This window comes from Sparus aurata, chromosome 17 (genome assembly GCF_900880675.1).
Source record: "Sparus aurata chromosome 17, fSpaAur1.1, whole genome shotgun sequence".
NCBI classification, from domain to species: Eukaryota; Metazoa; Chordata; class Actinopteri; order Spariformes; family Sparidae; genus Sparus; species Sparus aurata.
Genome location: NC_044203.1, coordinates 21,334,223 through 21,352,058, shown reverse-complemented (window position 1 = coordinate 21,352,058; position 17,836 = coordinate 21,334,223). Strand labels below are relative to the sequence as shown.

The following is a 17,836-nucleotide window of genomic DNA, read 5'->3' as shown; positions in this document are numbered from 1 at the left end:
TTTAGCTGAGGCTCACCTCACATTATCATGCTTCTCCCTCCAAAATAGTAACTGCTTTCACTCAAAGAATGATATGGTAGAATCTATGAGAGTCTTGTGAGCACTTTTTGTGTGTATGCGCCGCGGTCAAAAATGTGTCTTGTTGAGCAGTTTAGAGATGTGGATGTGTTTGCCTGCCTCCAGATATTTTCCCTCTCAGTTTAATGGGACTTAAAGGTCAAAGGTCAGAATATTGTAAATGGAGTTTATTCATATCGGAGGTCATTGACTGAAGCCAGTTTACCGCCTAAGTCCAACTATGTGAAACCTTCGGAAAAGTGTCACTGACAGTGGGTACCAGTGGATTCCAAATGGCCCGAAACATGCTCCTAAACACCTCCTAGAGGAGCTTGTTTGGAAATTGAACATTTGCCACAATGCCACAATGTCTTTGGTTACTAGTTGAATGAGACTCACTTGTTTTTATTGAATTTTGATGGAATTTCTATTTTTCAGTGGTGGTAGTTACAGGGGTTCTCTGAAGGCAATTGGACAAAAACATATGGCTTGATGGGCTTTTTAATGACAGGAACACTGACCAACTGCTGCATTAAGTCCTATTAAACTGAGAGGAAAAATGGATACTGTCAGTTTGCTAACTTCATTCAATGAATGTATTATTTATTATCATTATTATTATTATACATGCTGATGATGATGATGATGATGATGATGATGATAATAATAATATGATCAGTAGGCTAATAATAATAATAATAATAACTATTATCATAATAATAACTATTATTATTATTATTATTATTATTATTATTATAATAATAACTATTATTGTTATAGTTTTTATAGTTATTATTATTATTATTATTAATAATAATAATAACATTGTAATAATAATAACAATAATATTTATTATTATTATTATTATTAATAACAATAATGATGCTGATGATAATAATAATAATAATAATAATAATAATAATAATAATAATAATAATAGTGTTAACTGTAATAACGAAATAAAACAAACAAAAGAACAAAATAAAATTACAATTAATATATTTATTAAAGGAAATATTTCTACATTATTTAGGGCATTTAGCAGACGCTTTTGTCCAAAGTGACTTACAGTACTTCTGACGGCGGTGACTGCCATGCAAGGTACCGACCAGCACATCAGGAGGAGTTTGGGGTTCAGTATCTTGCCCAAGGACACTTCGACATGCAGACCAGCGGAATCGAAGCAGCGACCTTCCGATATCAAGGTGCTGGCTCTACTCCTGAGTCACAGCCACCGCAAATAATACGGCGTTTTATTTTACCTACACTACATTACCCATGATGCCCGTGGGCATTTCGCCCTTTGCTACGTCACATGTTTTCCTCCTTCACGCGGTGGGTATTCGGGTAGGATACCGAGGCGGAATCGGAGAACATGGCAGACGAGGAGGACTCGGCGCCGGATCCTGCCGCCGCCTCTCCCCCGGAGAGCCCTCGCCGTGAGCGGCCTCATACTGTCTCTTTCTCCGAGAGCGTCCAGCCAGCCGTCGGGATGGTGAGCCAGCTGCTGACCCAGCCGTCGTCCCTGAAGTTTGATAAAAACATCAAACAGGCCTTCTACAACACGGGGGCGATGATCTTCGTGGCTATCTGCTGCGGGGCGGCGGTGCTGGTCTACTTCATCCTGGAGGCCTTCCTCCGCCCGCTGCTCTGGGCAGTGCTCTGCGGGACCTTCCTCCACCCCTTCAAGCACTCCCTGGCCCGGCTCGGCCGCTCGTGGCTCAGCGGCCTGCAGGAAACCGGGACGCCCATCGTGGTGGGGACCCTGCTGGTGCCGGTGTGGTGTGTGAACTACGGAGTGGAGGCGATGGGCAGGCTGGTGCTGGAGAGGCTCACGGTGCTGCTGGTGATCGGGGCCGGGGCGCCGCTGGTTTACTTCTTCTACCTGTTCTGGAGCGTCATCGGCATGCAGGTGATCCTCGGGCACATCTGTGGGATCATCGGGGCCGTGCTGGACTGCTTCCACACTGTGTGGGTGAGTGACAACTGGCGACACCCCCCGAATGATAACAACGAGCCTCTGTGCCACTGTGTGGGCGCCTCTGGGGTCAGATCTGTCAACCCGGTGACCCCGGACGGGCTGCAGACAGCTCAGGGTGGGACACATGGATACAAAAAACAATATCTCAGTGTTCATAAGAATATTTTCAGTATTGATTATATAACTCTAATTAAAATGATGTAGTGCATGGATGTTGTCATATGTTATTAGATATGGAGGTAAAACAACATGAACATGAATCAGCAACAAGTCTGACACACAAGTTATCATTTAAGCCATGTTTTAAAGCAAACAATCCCAAAGTTCACTGGTGAACAGCTGCAACATCTGTCTTGTCACTTTTCACTTTCATCAAGGACTGTAATAGACCACATTGCTAAAATGGTATTTTACGGCGAATGATACTAAAAGTAATAGATTCTACTCAAACAAATGTTCCCAGGTTTGATGAAGATAAGTTCAGGATCAAGTTGTGCAAGTTAATCCTAACACAAATTTAATACTGAATTAAAGATACTGCAGGAGGACAAATAGCTGGAAAAAAATGTCTGAATTGCATGTTATCTCATTAACCCCGATGCAGGAAGTATCTTTCTGGGAATTTCTGCGTAAATTTGTACCCCAGCCGATGTAATCTCTTTTAGTTCCAGCGTCTGATCGTTCAGTACCTTATTATTCCTAAACAGCTCCGGGGGCCCAGAGTCCGGGCCGAGCTCTGACCAGATACAAATTGCATTAAATGTTCCTCCTCAGACAGTCTGTCCTTTCTCTAAACGATAGAGAAAGACTGTCACACGGCCCCTGTCTATAAATAGGACGGAGGACACTATATTAAATTACATCGAAAGATGTCTTTGTGTGCAGTGGAACCAGTTTAGTGACTGGCTGATGACGGACTGGGACACGACAATATTTGATGCTTTTCGTACCAAGCGGCAGCAGTCGGGTGGTGAACAGAGGCCGGGGCTGTTTCACAGTTTAGGAAAAAGATCAGTCACGTTACATTCAGAGATAGAAGCAGACACTCGTTTGAATGATAGATCCAGTGACATTTATTCATTTACTAATCATTAATAAATCATTAATCTATTAATCGAGGTATCGTCTGAGTGGTCTTGGTGACCATCAGTCTCTCCAGTGATCTTAATAGCTGTGTTTGGATCAATATCAGTGTTTACAAGAACATTCTTCAGATATGACGACGTGGCAAGTGAATGCAACATCACATGTTAAGTAGGATGTTGATATTCAGTGTAAGGTTTTGTTGTTATGCATTATATTAGACACAAGTCTTTAATATAGTGATCTAGTGATCATCTTCTTTATTGATTATTCATAGAAAAATAGTTTCCTCTATGAAATAGTGGAAAAAATTCGCCATCACAGTTTCCTAAATGTTCCAATTATTGCCTTGTTTTGTCCCAGAAATTTGAAGACGGTCCAAAACCGTGAGAAGTGAGTGATATCATTACATGTATTCAGGAGTGGTGCCACATCTAGAATGTGACTGCCACAGCTAGTTAAAATGGAAAATTGAACATCATGACCTAGATGACAAAACAAAACACCAACAAGCAACAAGCTGCAAGACACGTGGAGAGGAAACAGTCAATATTCAATTTGCAATATCAAAATATGATCTTTCCTCATATTTGAGAAGCTGGAACAAGAGAATGTCTCGCCTTTTTTGTGAGAAAATAGAAGTAAAATAGCTGCCAATTAGTTTTCTTTTGACGCTGTTGACTAATCCAATATGGAAAACTGAATAAGTGTTAGTTTTCCAGTTAAACTGGCAATAGACATTTTTTCTGCCCCAACATATCAGTATGAAGTAAATGTTGATTGTAATGGCTACAGTGTAATGAAACCTTCTGCGTTTACCTTGGGTTCGCTGTAAACCTCGCTATGCTGTTGTCTCTACCATCTGACACTTGGGAGAAGGAAGATTAATTGGCGACCTATTTCTGTTGCACACCATGATGATTAAATAAGCTAATGTTTTATCCTGTATGGTTTTTATTTGTCACTCTGGGGGAAAATGGCAGTGATCCAGTTGTCTTTGCGGAAGTGGCGCCAACAATTACGCCACTTGGATAAGCTAAAAGGGAAAAGTTGTCTGCTTCCACTTCAAATCTGCCCGGGACATTTTTTGTCAAATGATAACACTATTTTTTTATTTATTATTATTTTTATTTATTTGGCCAAGACGGTAGCACAAAACAACACAACACAACAATGAACAGAGAGACACTAGGATAAGGGCCTAGAATTACCGGGAAATACCTCCCGACTCGTTTGCTGTAGAGGTCTAAAATCAGGCTGCAGACCAAGTCCCTCAGTCAGTTCAATACCTGACTGTCATGACGCAAGTATTTAAGTATTAAGCTAATAAATCCTGCTACAATGTTTAAAGATTCTGGAATAATACTGTCTGTGGAAGAAGCATTGACCTCCTGTATCTGAATGCACCCTGTCTGTTTGTGGTCATGTCTTCTCTCAGGTGTGCACTGTGGTGATTGGCTACTTGTCGGCGGTGTGCTTCAAGTGGAGTCCCCACACCGAGCACTACCTGAGGGCTCTGGCTCTGCCGGTCTGGGCAGCCCTGCTCTTCTACATTGGTGAGTGTGTGTGTGAGGACGAGGAGGAGACGGAGGTGGAGCCTGCTCAGACATGCTGGCTGTCCTCTCATACTTCTATGCAAACACTGCTCTTTGCCCCCCGGGGGGGATTTCTGCACATTTCGCAGATAGTTGGAAGCAGGCTGCAGAGAACGAGGCTGAACACTGTGTTTTTCCGAAGGTGAGGGAGTGAAGTTAAGATATGGCACCGTCTCTGCCGGGTCCACAGGTTTTATTACACAGACCACATGCAGACCACATACGTAGTAAGATGAGGAAGTGTTCAGTATTTTTAGAACACTTAAGGCGTGGTAAGAAGAGGTGTTGACCTTAAGGCATTAAATGTTAAATGTAACTGTGAGCTATTAAGAAGAAGTTCTACTCAAGGAGGAAGGCAAATGTTCTCTGTCTGGCATGTTGCCTATATCAAAATGTTGTGTATAATCGGCAGAAATGAGCAATTTTATTACTTGGTTCCTCCTGACACATTTTCACTGTTTTATGCTAATAAAAATCCAGAAATATGTTTCTGCTGCTCGGACAAGACATGCTGTAGTAGTGCAGTCGGAGTCAACGTTGCTGCCAAGAAATAAGAAAAATTAACAAAAAATCTTTCAGTTAAAAGATCATCACGTTTCTCCACGATGACGGGAAAAATAGATATTCATCACCCTGATGTCTGGATCTGTTTTTAGTGTCTCTGACCGGCTCGTGGAGGGTACCCATATTTGTGGTCGTGGTTGCTCTCCTTATCGTGGGCTCCCAAGAGAAACCACCTGTCCCTGGCAGAGGTGAATATTTATGGACACACACACGCACGCACGCGCGCACACACACACACACACACATACACACACACACACACACACACAGGAAGAAGCCTCCACATCAGCTGGGCTTTCATAAATATACTAAAGTAATTCCAGTAAATGTTTTTTTTTAAGCTATAGAAGTGCCGGTGGGTAGATTTTGTTGCCTTCACTCAGACTTTGGCTAGTTCGTTTCCTTTGATCACAGTCTTCATGCTAAGCTAAACTAACCTGATGCTGGTTGTAGTTTCATATTTACTGTACATGAGAGCACCCTTGACCTTCTTATCTATCGCTTAGCAATAAAGTAAAACGGTGTACTTCATAAATGTTGAACCATTAGTTTAGAAGCCAACAGAACCAGAGAGAAATAATCTTGTGGAGCAGCTTTCATCCTAGTACATCCACTATAATAACAATTATAACTTTTCTTGTCGTTCCTTAAATTCACCCAGCTTTCAAATAAAGTAATAACCTTGTTTTTCTTTGTCCAGTTTAACCTAAAAAATAAGTATCTTGGTGGACAGTTTGTCCTTCAGACAGGTGTGACCCTTAGACACACACAAACACCCATATCAGTGTGTTGCTTTTTGCTCTGCTGTTATGTTTCACTGTTGTTCTCTGTCTCACGTATCTCCTCAGGAGAGCTGTCTGGGCAGGTGCTGTCATTCGCTGCTAACACTATTTACATGGCGATCTCCTGTAGCAACCTTCAGGTGAAAAGTGAGCCCAGTGAAAACTCTACTTCAGGTGAGATACTGCCAGCTCTGTTTGTCACAGAGGAAGTTCGTTATGGATACGATTTGTATGCTGTAATATTTTCTTTTTAAATTTCAGTCTTTATTTCAATTGATTTTTCAAGGGAATCCTGATGAGATACAAGTCATTTTAAGCAGATATAAAACAAAAAAGACGCATTACTACAATATAAAACAAAGTGCAGTACATGCATTCAGAGAATTAAGTTTAAGCACCGACTATGAGCTACTATGAGCGTGACAATGTAGACTGATCCTGAACCAACTTTCATGGTTAATCAAGCAAACAGTCCTTAAAATCCCCTGTTCTAAAAGTTTTTATATCTCTTTAAAGGTCCCTTGTTATAAGAATTTAGATTTCCATGTCTTCTGGATTACAAAGCAGGTCTACATGCTTAATAAATACTTGGAAAGAATCTAAATGCTCAATCCATGGAGAAAATGCACACAGCTGTATTTAGAAGGACTTATGTCAGGTTGTGATGTCACAACTATACAGTAAGGCCCCCAGTAACGGTGTGGTGGCAAAACAACGTCAGAGTGGATGCCGAAACATGGTTTGCGGTACCTGCTCAGACCTGAGAGAGCTGACCAATCAGAGCTGACGGCATTAAAGCATGTAAACATTCCACGTTTCCACTGAGCATAACATGGGACCCAGTTTTTAGCAGCCATTAGAGGAACTGCTTTGGCATGTCTGCTTCTGCTTCACCATGCAGAAGTGGTGGTTGGCACTTTGAATATTCACTTTATTGCCCCATAGTCTGCATTCGTAAAACACGTAAAACCTAGAGTCCAACAAATGTCAATTCTCTTCCTCTTTCTTGCCGCCTCTGCACCCTCATCCCTTTTGAAGATGGCGTCCAGTCTGTTGGCCCCGTTCCTTCGACGCCCGGATTCCCTCGGGGCTCTCGCACATTACCAGCCGGCCTCTTCCAGAGAGAGAAAAGCTCTCAGAAAGCCAGCGATATCTACTTTATTCTCCTGGTCTGGGCCATCGTACTGGTTCAGGTCTGGCTCAACCTCTGGATCCTCCAACTGCTGCCTATCCCTGTGGCTGGTACACACACACACACACACACACACACACACACACACACACACACACACACACACACACACACACTTTTCGCATGCAGATCTGCTGTACTCCGACTAACGCTGTAATGATTCTTTAGTGTGGGTGCTGAAGAAGCTGGTTGTCCACTTTGGCCTGAAGAGCTTCGCAGAGAGGACGCTCGCCTCGTGGTGGGCGGTGCTGGAGAAGCTGGGACGCGAGCGAGAGGAGGCCCTGCTGCCAGGACCGATCAAAGGCCTGGCTCTGTTCCTGCTGCGAATCGACACCAAGGTAATGCCTCTGATTGATCTCCAGGTGCCGCCGGCGGTGCAGGCGATTCCCTTGTTTCCTCTATCTTTGATTTCTCACATTCTCTTCCAGGCACACACACACGTCCTCTGTTTCACTGGTACACAGTATATTCATTAGTGTCCGTCTGGCCGATGAATGTTGAAGGACAGGCCTACTGGGTGCCTTTATCACAAAGATTATAGAAAATAATCTCTAAGTATTGGAATAGCTTTGAAAAAAACAGAATTCTCTACAACAACTCTGAGGTCTGTGTGTAGTAGCACTGTGTTCACCAAGAAAAAGACTTCTCACATTGTTTGAGGAGAACAGCAAGACCATTTTCTTGACAAACAAATTTCACAGTGGTTTTGGTTACCGTGTGGGATCCTTTAATTATTCCTGATTTTTTGAGACGCGGCAGGCGGCAGACCACACTCGCAGTCCCAACACCAAAAGGCAGGCAGACATACTTGTGAACTGGCGAACACGTGGAGCATTTGCCCGCCAAAGAACCAGAGCTAAAAGAGAGTCAGTATTGTTTTATGAACACAACCAATGTTAAGCGGCATCTGTTGGATGTGTAAGCAGGCAAGTGTTTGCTTAACATGACGGTGAAACATGAAGCATACGCGTCACTGCTTCATGATTACATCTCGAGCTAGGCTAATCGGGGATCGTTACAAAAACACAAAAGTGTTTTAAAAGTAGTAGCAAGTAGTCAGACGGTGAGAAAAGTAAATCATGTTGTTGAGCCCTCGGAAGCGGGATCAAATCATATCGTCAGCTGCTTAGAGATTCCCAGCCCTTAATAACAGAGCATGTTGTGCTGTTGTTGGATTAACAACACCTTAAAGTAGAGCTGCCTGATTGAAAAAGCACACCTTTCACACTGAAAGGTGTCGGATCCTGATGTCTTTTAGGATGTAGCTATGTTGTGTATTTGTTATCACAGTAATATGCATCCCACTGTGCGCCCTGTGCACACTGCCTGTACGGTCCGTAGTTTAATCCTGCCTGCCATGCTCCACTTCCTGATCCCTCAGGAGGTTGTGTTCCTGTCGCACGGGTACATGTGATGACTGCTGCACAGATCTCTCTAAAAATAATCTTCCCGATGTCTCTTTGTCTCCTCCCCAAGCTCTGGCATTGGCTTAACAAGCAGGTAATGATTCGGAGGAGCAGAGTGCTGAGAGAGACTGACACAAAGAGTGTGTATGAGAGGAAGATCAAGAAATAACCTCTGTGTGTGCGTGTATGTGCGTGAAGGCGTGAGCACTCCTTGTAGTAGCTTGGACTGGCACTTTACCCATCCGCTATCCTCACCCTCTCATCACGTCTGTCCGTCTGTCCTCCTGCTGCTTTCCCGCTTCCTGCTTTTATTTTGACAGGAAGCTACGGTCGGGGAGGCGGGACTCTTCGGTCCCTCCTCGTCCGTACCTTCCCCGCTGTGAATTAACCGGCCGGTTTCGGCTTGAGAGTGTATGAGCTGCATGGAGAGATGGCTGACGTAGACAGAGCAGAGCCGAGCGGGAAGAGGGGGCAGTGTTTCTGGATACGTGTTGGTCGATGAGCCTGATGTTAACGATGGAGGAGAAACACTGCCCATGGTCTCCCCGAGGGAACGTGGTTAAGCTTCAGGAGCTTTATTGGGTGGGAAATGGGGCCGGGGAAAGACAAAACAATGGAAACACCTAAGAGTTTGTCAATGTGAGGCTAAAATTTTACTTTTCGAGGAGCTTTACTTCTTTTTGTGGTTTCATATGAGGACTATACTGTATGTGGTTGCATAGTAGACATTTACTGAAAAAAAAAATATTTAAAACACAACATGGAACAAAACTTGTGCATTGGACGATATGTTCCATGCGCTTAAATATCTCATAAATACCACGAATAATTACTAAGGCGCTGAGTTTGTTGTTGAATGTTGTCCCCGATCAGTTTGCTTTTCAAAGAATCATGTATTCAGTGTGTTCAAAGGGGCTCTGATTGCTACAAACATGGCAAGGACGTTTTATGGAGGGACTGATTAACATCGTTAGCTTTGGTGATTTCATGAGATTTGTTGTCGATAGGAGAGAAGAGAAAAAATGGCAACGTCATTCTTTGGAGATAAAGTTAAGATCTTGAGCCATGGCATTTTTATTGCAGGTTTTCTGACATGACAGGTGAAGGTGAAGTTTCACAGTCCACAAAGCATTTCTGGAGCTTCACAGTGAAACAGAGTTTGGGCATTTTTCTAAACAACTGAAGTAGATTGAGACCTGTTTTAAAGACATAAAATGGCTCCATACAGCTCGTCTGCAACACTGTTTTGCTGCCAAGCTCCAGAAATGTTTTGTGAACTACGAAACATTCTCCAACTTTCTGTCTGCCTCAGGGCGAGTAGATGATGACTGAATTTTTGTATGAACTGTACCTTTAAGAATCATAGAAGTGTTTGGTTCAGTCCCATGACTTCTGAATAATATATGTAGTTTGTTATTGTCATTTTTTTATTTTTTTTTTCATTATCGTGTTAAACGCCTGCTGTGTCTTTATATTATGTGATCATGATTTTTGCGACTCTTCTAAAGCTTAGCCAAGCTGCATATTGGTTCTCAACTAAACATGCTCACCATCATGCTTTTTAATTGTCTGTTTGAGTTATTCAAAAAATATAAAAGTCCCTGCTGATGGTGGTGTTTCCATTTTTTTGTTAAACAATTTATCACTGTTCTGGATTTAATCAGTCAGCAGGCTAATTACCATTCTTGTCTAAGGTAAGGCTTCATTCTTAGAGACGGTGAGAAAAAGAAAATGACTAATATTGATGAAAAACTGTTTATTTTGGACTGGATCCCATTGTGTAGCTGAACCACAGTGAGTGGGGCCTTAACAGCCATATTGTTTCACCACAGCCATAATGACAAACCATTAGGGGATGTGGCCTTGTGGGAGAGAGGTGTCCATTAACAAAACCTCTCCCGGGAACCTCCCATTGACTCCAGTAACTTGACTTTAACACATGGCTCGTCTTGTGACCGTTACTCAGAGACTAAAACTGTAATACGTTGGCTGCTGATGCAGTTTTGGAGCATTGAGAAACCTGAGTTAAGAATTTCACCACCTTTTCAACACAGTGAAGTGATGAAAGACTGACGTGCAGGTCTGCAACGGTTTAAAATAAAAAAGTTACGGAAGGAAAAATCGTGCATTCAAAAGCACACAGCCTGAGCTTCTCACTTGCATGTTCCCATGTTTAAGGATGTTTGCATGCATGTGTAGAGATCTCCTGGCTGTTCGTTAACTTGGGCTACTACCTCACTGTTCTCAGGGCCCGAGGGAGGCAGCTTTTAGATCCAAAATGGCTTCTTCACGTGGGAAGGACACAGGTTTCTCTATGTGTCTGATCACTGTATGTTTCCAACCTCTTCAGAATTAGACTGACTTTGTATCTGTACTCTGTCTCCTCCCTTTCTCCCCTCTGTTTCCTCCCTCTCTATATGTACGCAGATGGTCGTGTGGCTGGAGCGATCTCTGGATAAAATCATCAGCATCTTCATCATCTTCCTCCTGGTCACAGGGACGCTGCTCATGGCTCTGCTGCTCACCGCTATGGTACTGTCTTTGTTCCTTTTGAGCCACTTCTCTGTTCTTAAAACATCGTCTTGGATAACAAACGTAACTTTTATCCCCCTAGGTTCACCATGAAAGTGTTCACATCATCGACGTAACCAGTAACCTCATCAACGAGACCGTGTCTAACCATCCCGAATGGGCCAAGTATGACAGTTTGCTCTAGTTTTATTTGTACATTTCTCTTTTTCTCATCTGATGAAAAACTTTGTGTCTATTCTCTCTTGCGTCATTCTCCTGTAGTTGGCTTCCAGAGGCTCGTGTGGTGCAGAAGGCTCTGAATTCAGCTGCTACTAATGTGTATCAACACGGTCGAGAATGGATAACACAAAAGGTAAGAAAACACTTTATATTAAAGGCCCCCACACACCGCCCAGACGTCCAACTGCCTTATCCGACCACTCTCCGACCACTCCGTTGCCACTTGTCTGACCCGTTCGGCAGAAGAGCGGCATTGAACACACCGCTTCGACGTGCTGCCTACTCCACACAGTAGCGTGTACGTTCTGCGCTTGCGCGAGATGCAATAAGCGGGTGGCGCTTGTGTTGTGAGTTGTAAACGAGAGCCTTGTGCACGCAACTCTCTTTACTTTCGATCAAAACGAAACTTAACTATTTCTGCTAAAAACAGCTGCATACTAAACATGCAGCGAGGCATTACCAGACGAACAAGAATTAATTCGTCCTGAACGGACATAACAACTAGTCTGGTGCCAGTACTGCAAAACATGAAAACGGGGAATGATGGAACGGAGTGCATAGAAAAACAATGCGCACACAGTATTCCGCCCCTCCCACACACGGCGCTGATTCGCTAGCACACCGCCAATCAGAACGTCCATTCAGCTGGCACACAACCAATCAGAGGATCCAATGGCTCAGACATCCGACGGCCCTCCTCCTCAGACTTCGCATGCTCAGTCGGATCCGACAACGTCCGCGCGGCTCCGAAAGCTTCTGACGCAGCTGAACACACCAAACATATTTGTTCCCGACCTCGTCCGAGTCTCTCCAAACGCTTCAGACGTCCAACGGTTGGGCCAGTGTGTTCCTGCCTTAAGGCTGCAGCCAACTAACAGTATCTTTTAGACTGTTGGCTATTTTTTTAGATGAATCAATTAAAGGTGCAGTACGGAAGAATTGATCACTGATGCTAACTGTAGCTGGCGTATGCTAGTTAGCTCAGTTAGCTGTGCAGCTAACATGCTGGATTGTAGTTTGGAGAAACAGGGGGGGTTTAATGTTAACACCACCAGCATAGGAGCTTTAGGCCTTGACGAGTCAGGGCAAGCTGGTTAGCATGCTCATTTGAGAAGATATCCTTACATCACCATACATTAACGTCATCAGGCCAGAACTGTATGTCCCATTATGTTAATCATTTTCCTCTTTGAATGTTTTCATCTGAAATTCTTACATCTTGTCCCTCTAACTGGATGAACTTTGAAACACTGGAATAAACATTTTCCACTTTTTTCTTGGGTAAAGTCTTCAAGTGTCGTGTTCGGTCAGTCCAAAACCCAGACATATCCAGTTTAATGATATAAAACTGAGAAATCAGCGAATCTCCGTATATGAGAGGCCGAAAACAGAACTTCTTACATTTTTTAAACATTTAATCGATACATGATCAACCAATAGATTGGTCGACTAATCTTTGCAGCTCTACCATTGATTTGTTCACTGAACACTCAAATGCCCTGTTATGCAATTCATCTTTTCCTGTGTTGTGCAGCTCCATAAGATGTTAGGAGACAAGGTGAACCACACGGCTGTGATTGAGAAACAGGTTTTGGAGCTTTGGGACAGACTGTACCACTCCTGGTTTGTCAAGGTAAGGTGAAGAGGGTGGAGTACATGCCAGTCCATTTAACTTCCTTATCTCTGTGGGGGGGGTGAAGAGAATCTCTCACATACAAAATATTTTGTGCATTCTCCAGAACACCACCCACACTGGACGCGGTCGAGGTCAGAAGATGATGACTCCGAGGCAGAACAGCTGGCTGGGAGACATCCTGGACTGGAATGACATCGCCTCCTTCCTGCAGGAGAATATTGAGACTCTGCTGTCTGTGAGTTTGAGCGGGTTTGGGATTTGCATGTATTTTGCTTTACATACATCCCATGCAACATTACAGACACTTTCCTGAGCACTTTAACTAAAGCCCAGTCAGTGCCAAGGGGCGTAGATCACCTGTTTGTCAGGATATTTCTGAGAAGAAGGGAATATATATTTATTAACAAACGTAACGCTGCTTGTCAGCTCTGCCCTGATTGGCCTTTGGTGGGTGATACAAAAACAACCATAAATCGTTGATACATTTAGAGCTGTGTACCTCAGAGGGAGGTGTACAGCTTTCCTGTGGATTACATGTTCACTGATGCCTTGTTGCTTTGTAGATCCTGGAGTCTCTGTGGGTGGTGATGAGCAGAAACGTTGGCCTCCTCTTCTCCACCACCACCACGCTCGTAACGGTCCTGTTCCACAGCGGCACGGCTCTGCTCAACTTTGCCCTCAGTCTGGTATGAAACCCTGACCGCTGAGAAGCACCTAGAACATATTAGCTCTCAGTCCTCACTTAACCTCTGCAGCCTGGTCTTAATGTAATCATGCGCAGTGGATCTTGAAGCTCGATACATATCCGAGTTATAAAGGGCACGATTATTTTTAGCTGTACATACTTTGGCGGTGATGTGTGAGTGAAGGCGAGTCTGCATGCTCTTTACTGTGTTTGAGAACCTGGATCAGACTTGCAGCATCGAACCTGCTCCTCGTGTTTGTGCAGGTGATTTTCCTCACCACTCTCTTCTACCTGCTGAGCTCCAGCGGTGAATACTACAAACCTGTCAAATGGGTGATCAGCCTGACCCCCCTATCGCAGCCTGGACCCTCCTCAAATATCATAGGCCAGTCTGTGGAAGAAGCCATCAGGTAGTCTCGCACACACATGCTAAACTCATTCCAAGTGTGCAGTAACATTTAAACACTTCTTGGAGATATTATTTTTGACCCTGTGTGTGTGTGTGTGTGTGTGTGTGTGTGTGCGTGTGCGTTTGTTTTGAAGGGGAGTGTTCGACGCCTCCCTGAAAATGGCCGGCTTCTACGGCCTCTACACTTGGCTCACTCACACCATCTTTGGCATCAACATCATCTTCATTCCCTCTGGTGAGTCGGCGTGTTCACAGCAGAACTGGCTGTCAGTATACCTGCAGCTGCCCGGTCACAGTCGGTGTCGTCTCACCCCCTCTGTGTCCGTCTCTCCTGACATGAAGCGCTGGCCGCCATCCTGGGTGCGGTGCCGTTCCTGGGGACGTACTGGGCCGCTGTGCCGGCAATGTGTGACCTGTGGTTGGTGCAGGGCGAAGGCGTCAAGGCCGTGCTGCTGCTGATCTGCCATCTGCTCCCGACGTATTTTGTGGATACAGCCATCTACTCTGACATATCGGGGTACGTGTGTGTGTGTGTGACAGCGGTGTGTTTGCATAGATGCATTTGACTGTCGAATGTCAACAAACCAAACCTGCTGGTTGGTATCAGATTATGGCTTTGTTGACATAAGTGTCTATAAACAGTGTGACCATTTGCCTGAGCCAGTTTCATCAACTGTCAGCTGTTTGAAATAGAAAACAACACCAGACTGTGGGTCGGAAAATGCTTCATCTCAGCTGTTGTTGGCAGCCAGGCCATGTGTCCAAGTCAGTCTCCCCTTTGAACATTGTTTCCTGTACTAGCAGCCTTCTAGTTGGGACTTAATTTAGCTTAACTTTCTAAATATTATCGAAACTGCAATACAGCTGAGAGCAACATCCAATTCCGTGGAGTTTCACAACATAGCGTTATAGATGAAACATTGTGGTGCTACAGAGATGCCTACAGCTCAGATCACATCCTCCAGATGTAAGAAAACACGCTTTAAAAACTAAATTACCATTCCCACTAAAATCGTGACTCATATTGCAAATCTGTCAAATATTGTTGCATATCGTTCATCTCTGATGATTAGGTGTCACAAAAAGGACTAGTGGGGATAAAATGAGGAGAAACAGACTACAAACATATTTGTTTATGTTTTTAAATCCAAGACTCAATAGCTGCCATAAAAGTGTGTTAATAATGTACATTGTTTAAAGGTGAAATCTGGAAAATAAATCTCAGATGTTTGGCCATGCTTGCGCCGAAATTGAGAATGCACAATAGCATCCGCACATCGTGAGTTTCAGCCGATGAAGGCTTTAAAATGAAATGTATGCATTATCCTGAGGTGAACATTTCTGCCAGTGTCACAGGCCGATAAGATGACGCTTTAATTGTGCTCATGTGAGGTGAACCATTGACCAAGTAGTTTCTTATTTTGTGAATTTGTACATTTTGTAAAGCTGTCTGCGTCGGCCTTCACGATAAGATTATTGATGTTTTCTGCAAAAAATATGTGCTTCTGTCAGCATCGACAACCAGTCAAAATGACTTAAACATTGTGCATTCCTGACAGAAATAATGCAGCTTTGACTAAAGAGTTTTGAAATGTAGTAGGTCTAAAATCATTTGGTGTGCGAGTAACATGAGAGCCACATTACACCTACATTTTCGAACATATTTTCTTGGCATTTCTTTGTCCTGATCCGTGTCTCGTCTTTGTGTCTCAGGGGTGGACACCCGTACCTGACAGGTCTAGCAGTGGCAGGCGGCGCGTACTATCTGGGTCTGGAGGGCGCCATCATCGGGCCCATCCTCCTCTGCATCCTGGTAGTTGCAGCCAACATCTACAGCGCCATGCTGATGAGCCCCAGCTCCGCAGCGCCGACACCGGTGCAGTCGAGCTGGCCGGTCCACCCCATGAGGTAAAGATGAAGCTGAAACACGGAGTGCTGATTTGAATATTCAGAAAAATGCAACAATACTCTCACTGTCCTCTTCTCCGCCGCTCTCAGGACCTTCGCAGAGTCCACCCCCTCAGTCCTGAAGAAGACCAGTGAGTGAGAGCCAGAGGGTGAGTCCCTGCGGAACGTCACCCGGCCTCCTACTGGCTGACTCCTCAGGGGAAGTGCTGTCCTCCCCGAAGCTCCTTCCAGGAAGTCAGCCCCCCCCGAACCGGGAAAAGAGGAAGCAGCGTTTTGGCTGGTCACCATGATGCTGTCCACTTACCAGCGCCGCTTCTCTGAGCAAAATGGCGCCAGCTGCTCTCGCTGAAGACCCTAACATTAGAGATGCGAGTGTTGGTTCTTATCCCAAACATGGACCAACGCTGTCATATTGAGCTTCATGATTATGAACGGCGGAGACGTTGATGCTAATCACATCACCTCTCAGAACGTAGTGCCTAAATTGATTTTGTAATGTGTAAAAATGCTTACACTTATCGTGCGGTGAATTGTAAGATATTTTATCTACAAAGCCCCTGATTCCCACCCTGGCTGTGTTTACGCAGTGTTTGCACTCCCTACCTCTCTCCTCATGGAGGCTCTAGTAGAGTTTGTAGTAAAAGGCTGGTTCGTGTTCATGAACTGAACACCTGGCTCCACAGAACCAGCCGGTGACTGTTCATTTAGTTTAACTTAATGTGTCATTCATGATTCTTTCAGCAGTTTTTTTTTTTCCTCCTCACACACCTAAAGTTAATCAGAAATGTCTTTATATTTTCTACCGGCCTCGTCCACTCCTGCACTTCCTCACGACTCCAGTCTGAGCACTTTTTTCGGAACAGAGAGTAAGAAGTAGTTTACATGGCTCGAAGCTTTAACGAACGAGCTGCGCGGATGAATCGTGTTTTGTAATGTGACACATTGATCATACATGGCTACTGTGTTAGCTGCCTGTGACAGCGGGAGGAGGGCTGTGATGTGTTCTGTGCAGGAACAAGCATGTAGTTCAGCAGCGGTTTAACTGGATTACTGTAGTTTTTATTTGGTACTTTTATTACTGGATGCACTGACACAATAAACATCATTTTAACTGTGGCGGCTTCGTCGGACGTCTCGATCTGTTGTTTGCTTCTTTGCAGGAGGTCGGGCCGCACTGACGGTTGTTTTCACTGTCACACTGTCGCTCATCAAATGTTTGGTCTCTAAGCTTTGAGGAAATGGTGAATGACGCCACAACACGTCATAATTGACATGGTCCACATGTCTAAAACCAAAGATAATGATTTATGATAATCGGAGAAGTTGATCCATTTCTGTCGATCGATTAATCAACTCTTCGGCTGAAGAGGGTTTTTTTTAATTTGATCGAAGAAAAATCTTCTCGTTTTCAGTCCATGCGAGCAGGTCTGCCGGGAGATTTGAATGTTTACTGATAAACAATCATCTGCTGCTAAACTAATTTACCTGCAAGCACTTATTGAAGCGGAGTACTGTTCTGCCTGCAGTGGATGATTGAGCTGTGCCGGGCAGCTTCCAGGTGGGATGATGTTGAACTGTGCGAAAATAAACGGGCTTCAAACCCAGAAGAAAGAGCGTGCGTTGGAATATCTTAACGTTCCCTGGACGACTACAAGTCAAAACTTCCCTCTGTGTTTGTTTGTGTGAGCTGAGTCAGACGGCGTCAGCTGTTCTGTGAAGGCTTTACAGATTGTCAGTGTGTCAGCGCGGCGCTGCACAGATGGACCGAATAAATATCAGAGCTGCAG

At 44.2% G+C, this 17,836-nt stretch overlaps 1 protein-coding gene across 1 annotated transcript; it reads left to right on the top strand.

Annotated features, from left to right (window-relative positions):
* The first annotated feature begins 1,335 nt into the window (after positions 1 to 1,335).
* Positions 1,336 to 17,165, top strand: tmem245 (transmembrane protein 245). Its single transcript, XM_030392721.1, is given in 20 exon segments — positions 1,336 to 1,359; positions 1,362 to 1,409; positions 1,412 to 2,032; positions 4,560 to 4,677; positions 5,373 to 5,468; positions 6,129 to 6,236; positions 7,101 to 7,304; positions 7,423 to 7,592; positions 8,731 to 8,754; positions 11,088 to 11,192; positions 11,275 to 11,357; positions 11,454 to 11,544; positions 12,946 to 13,044; positions 13,151 to 13,282; positions 13,611 to 13,733; positions 13,997 to 14,142; positions 14,276 to 14,376; positions 14,484 to 14,658; positions 15,855 to 16,049; positions 16,140 to 17,165. Coding segments are annotated over 20 exon segments (2,712 nt in total). The 3' UTR covers positions 16,189 to 17,165.
* The last annotated feature ends 671 nt before the right edge of the window (positions 17,166 to 17,836 follow it).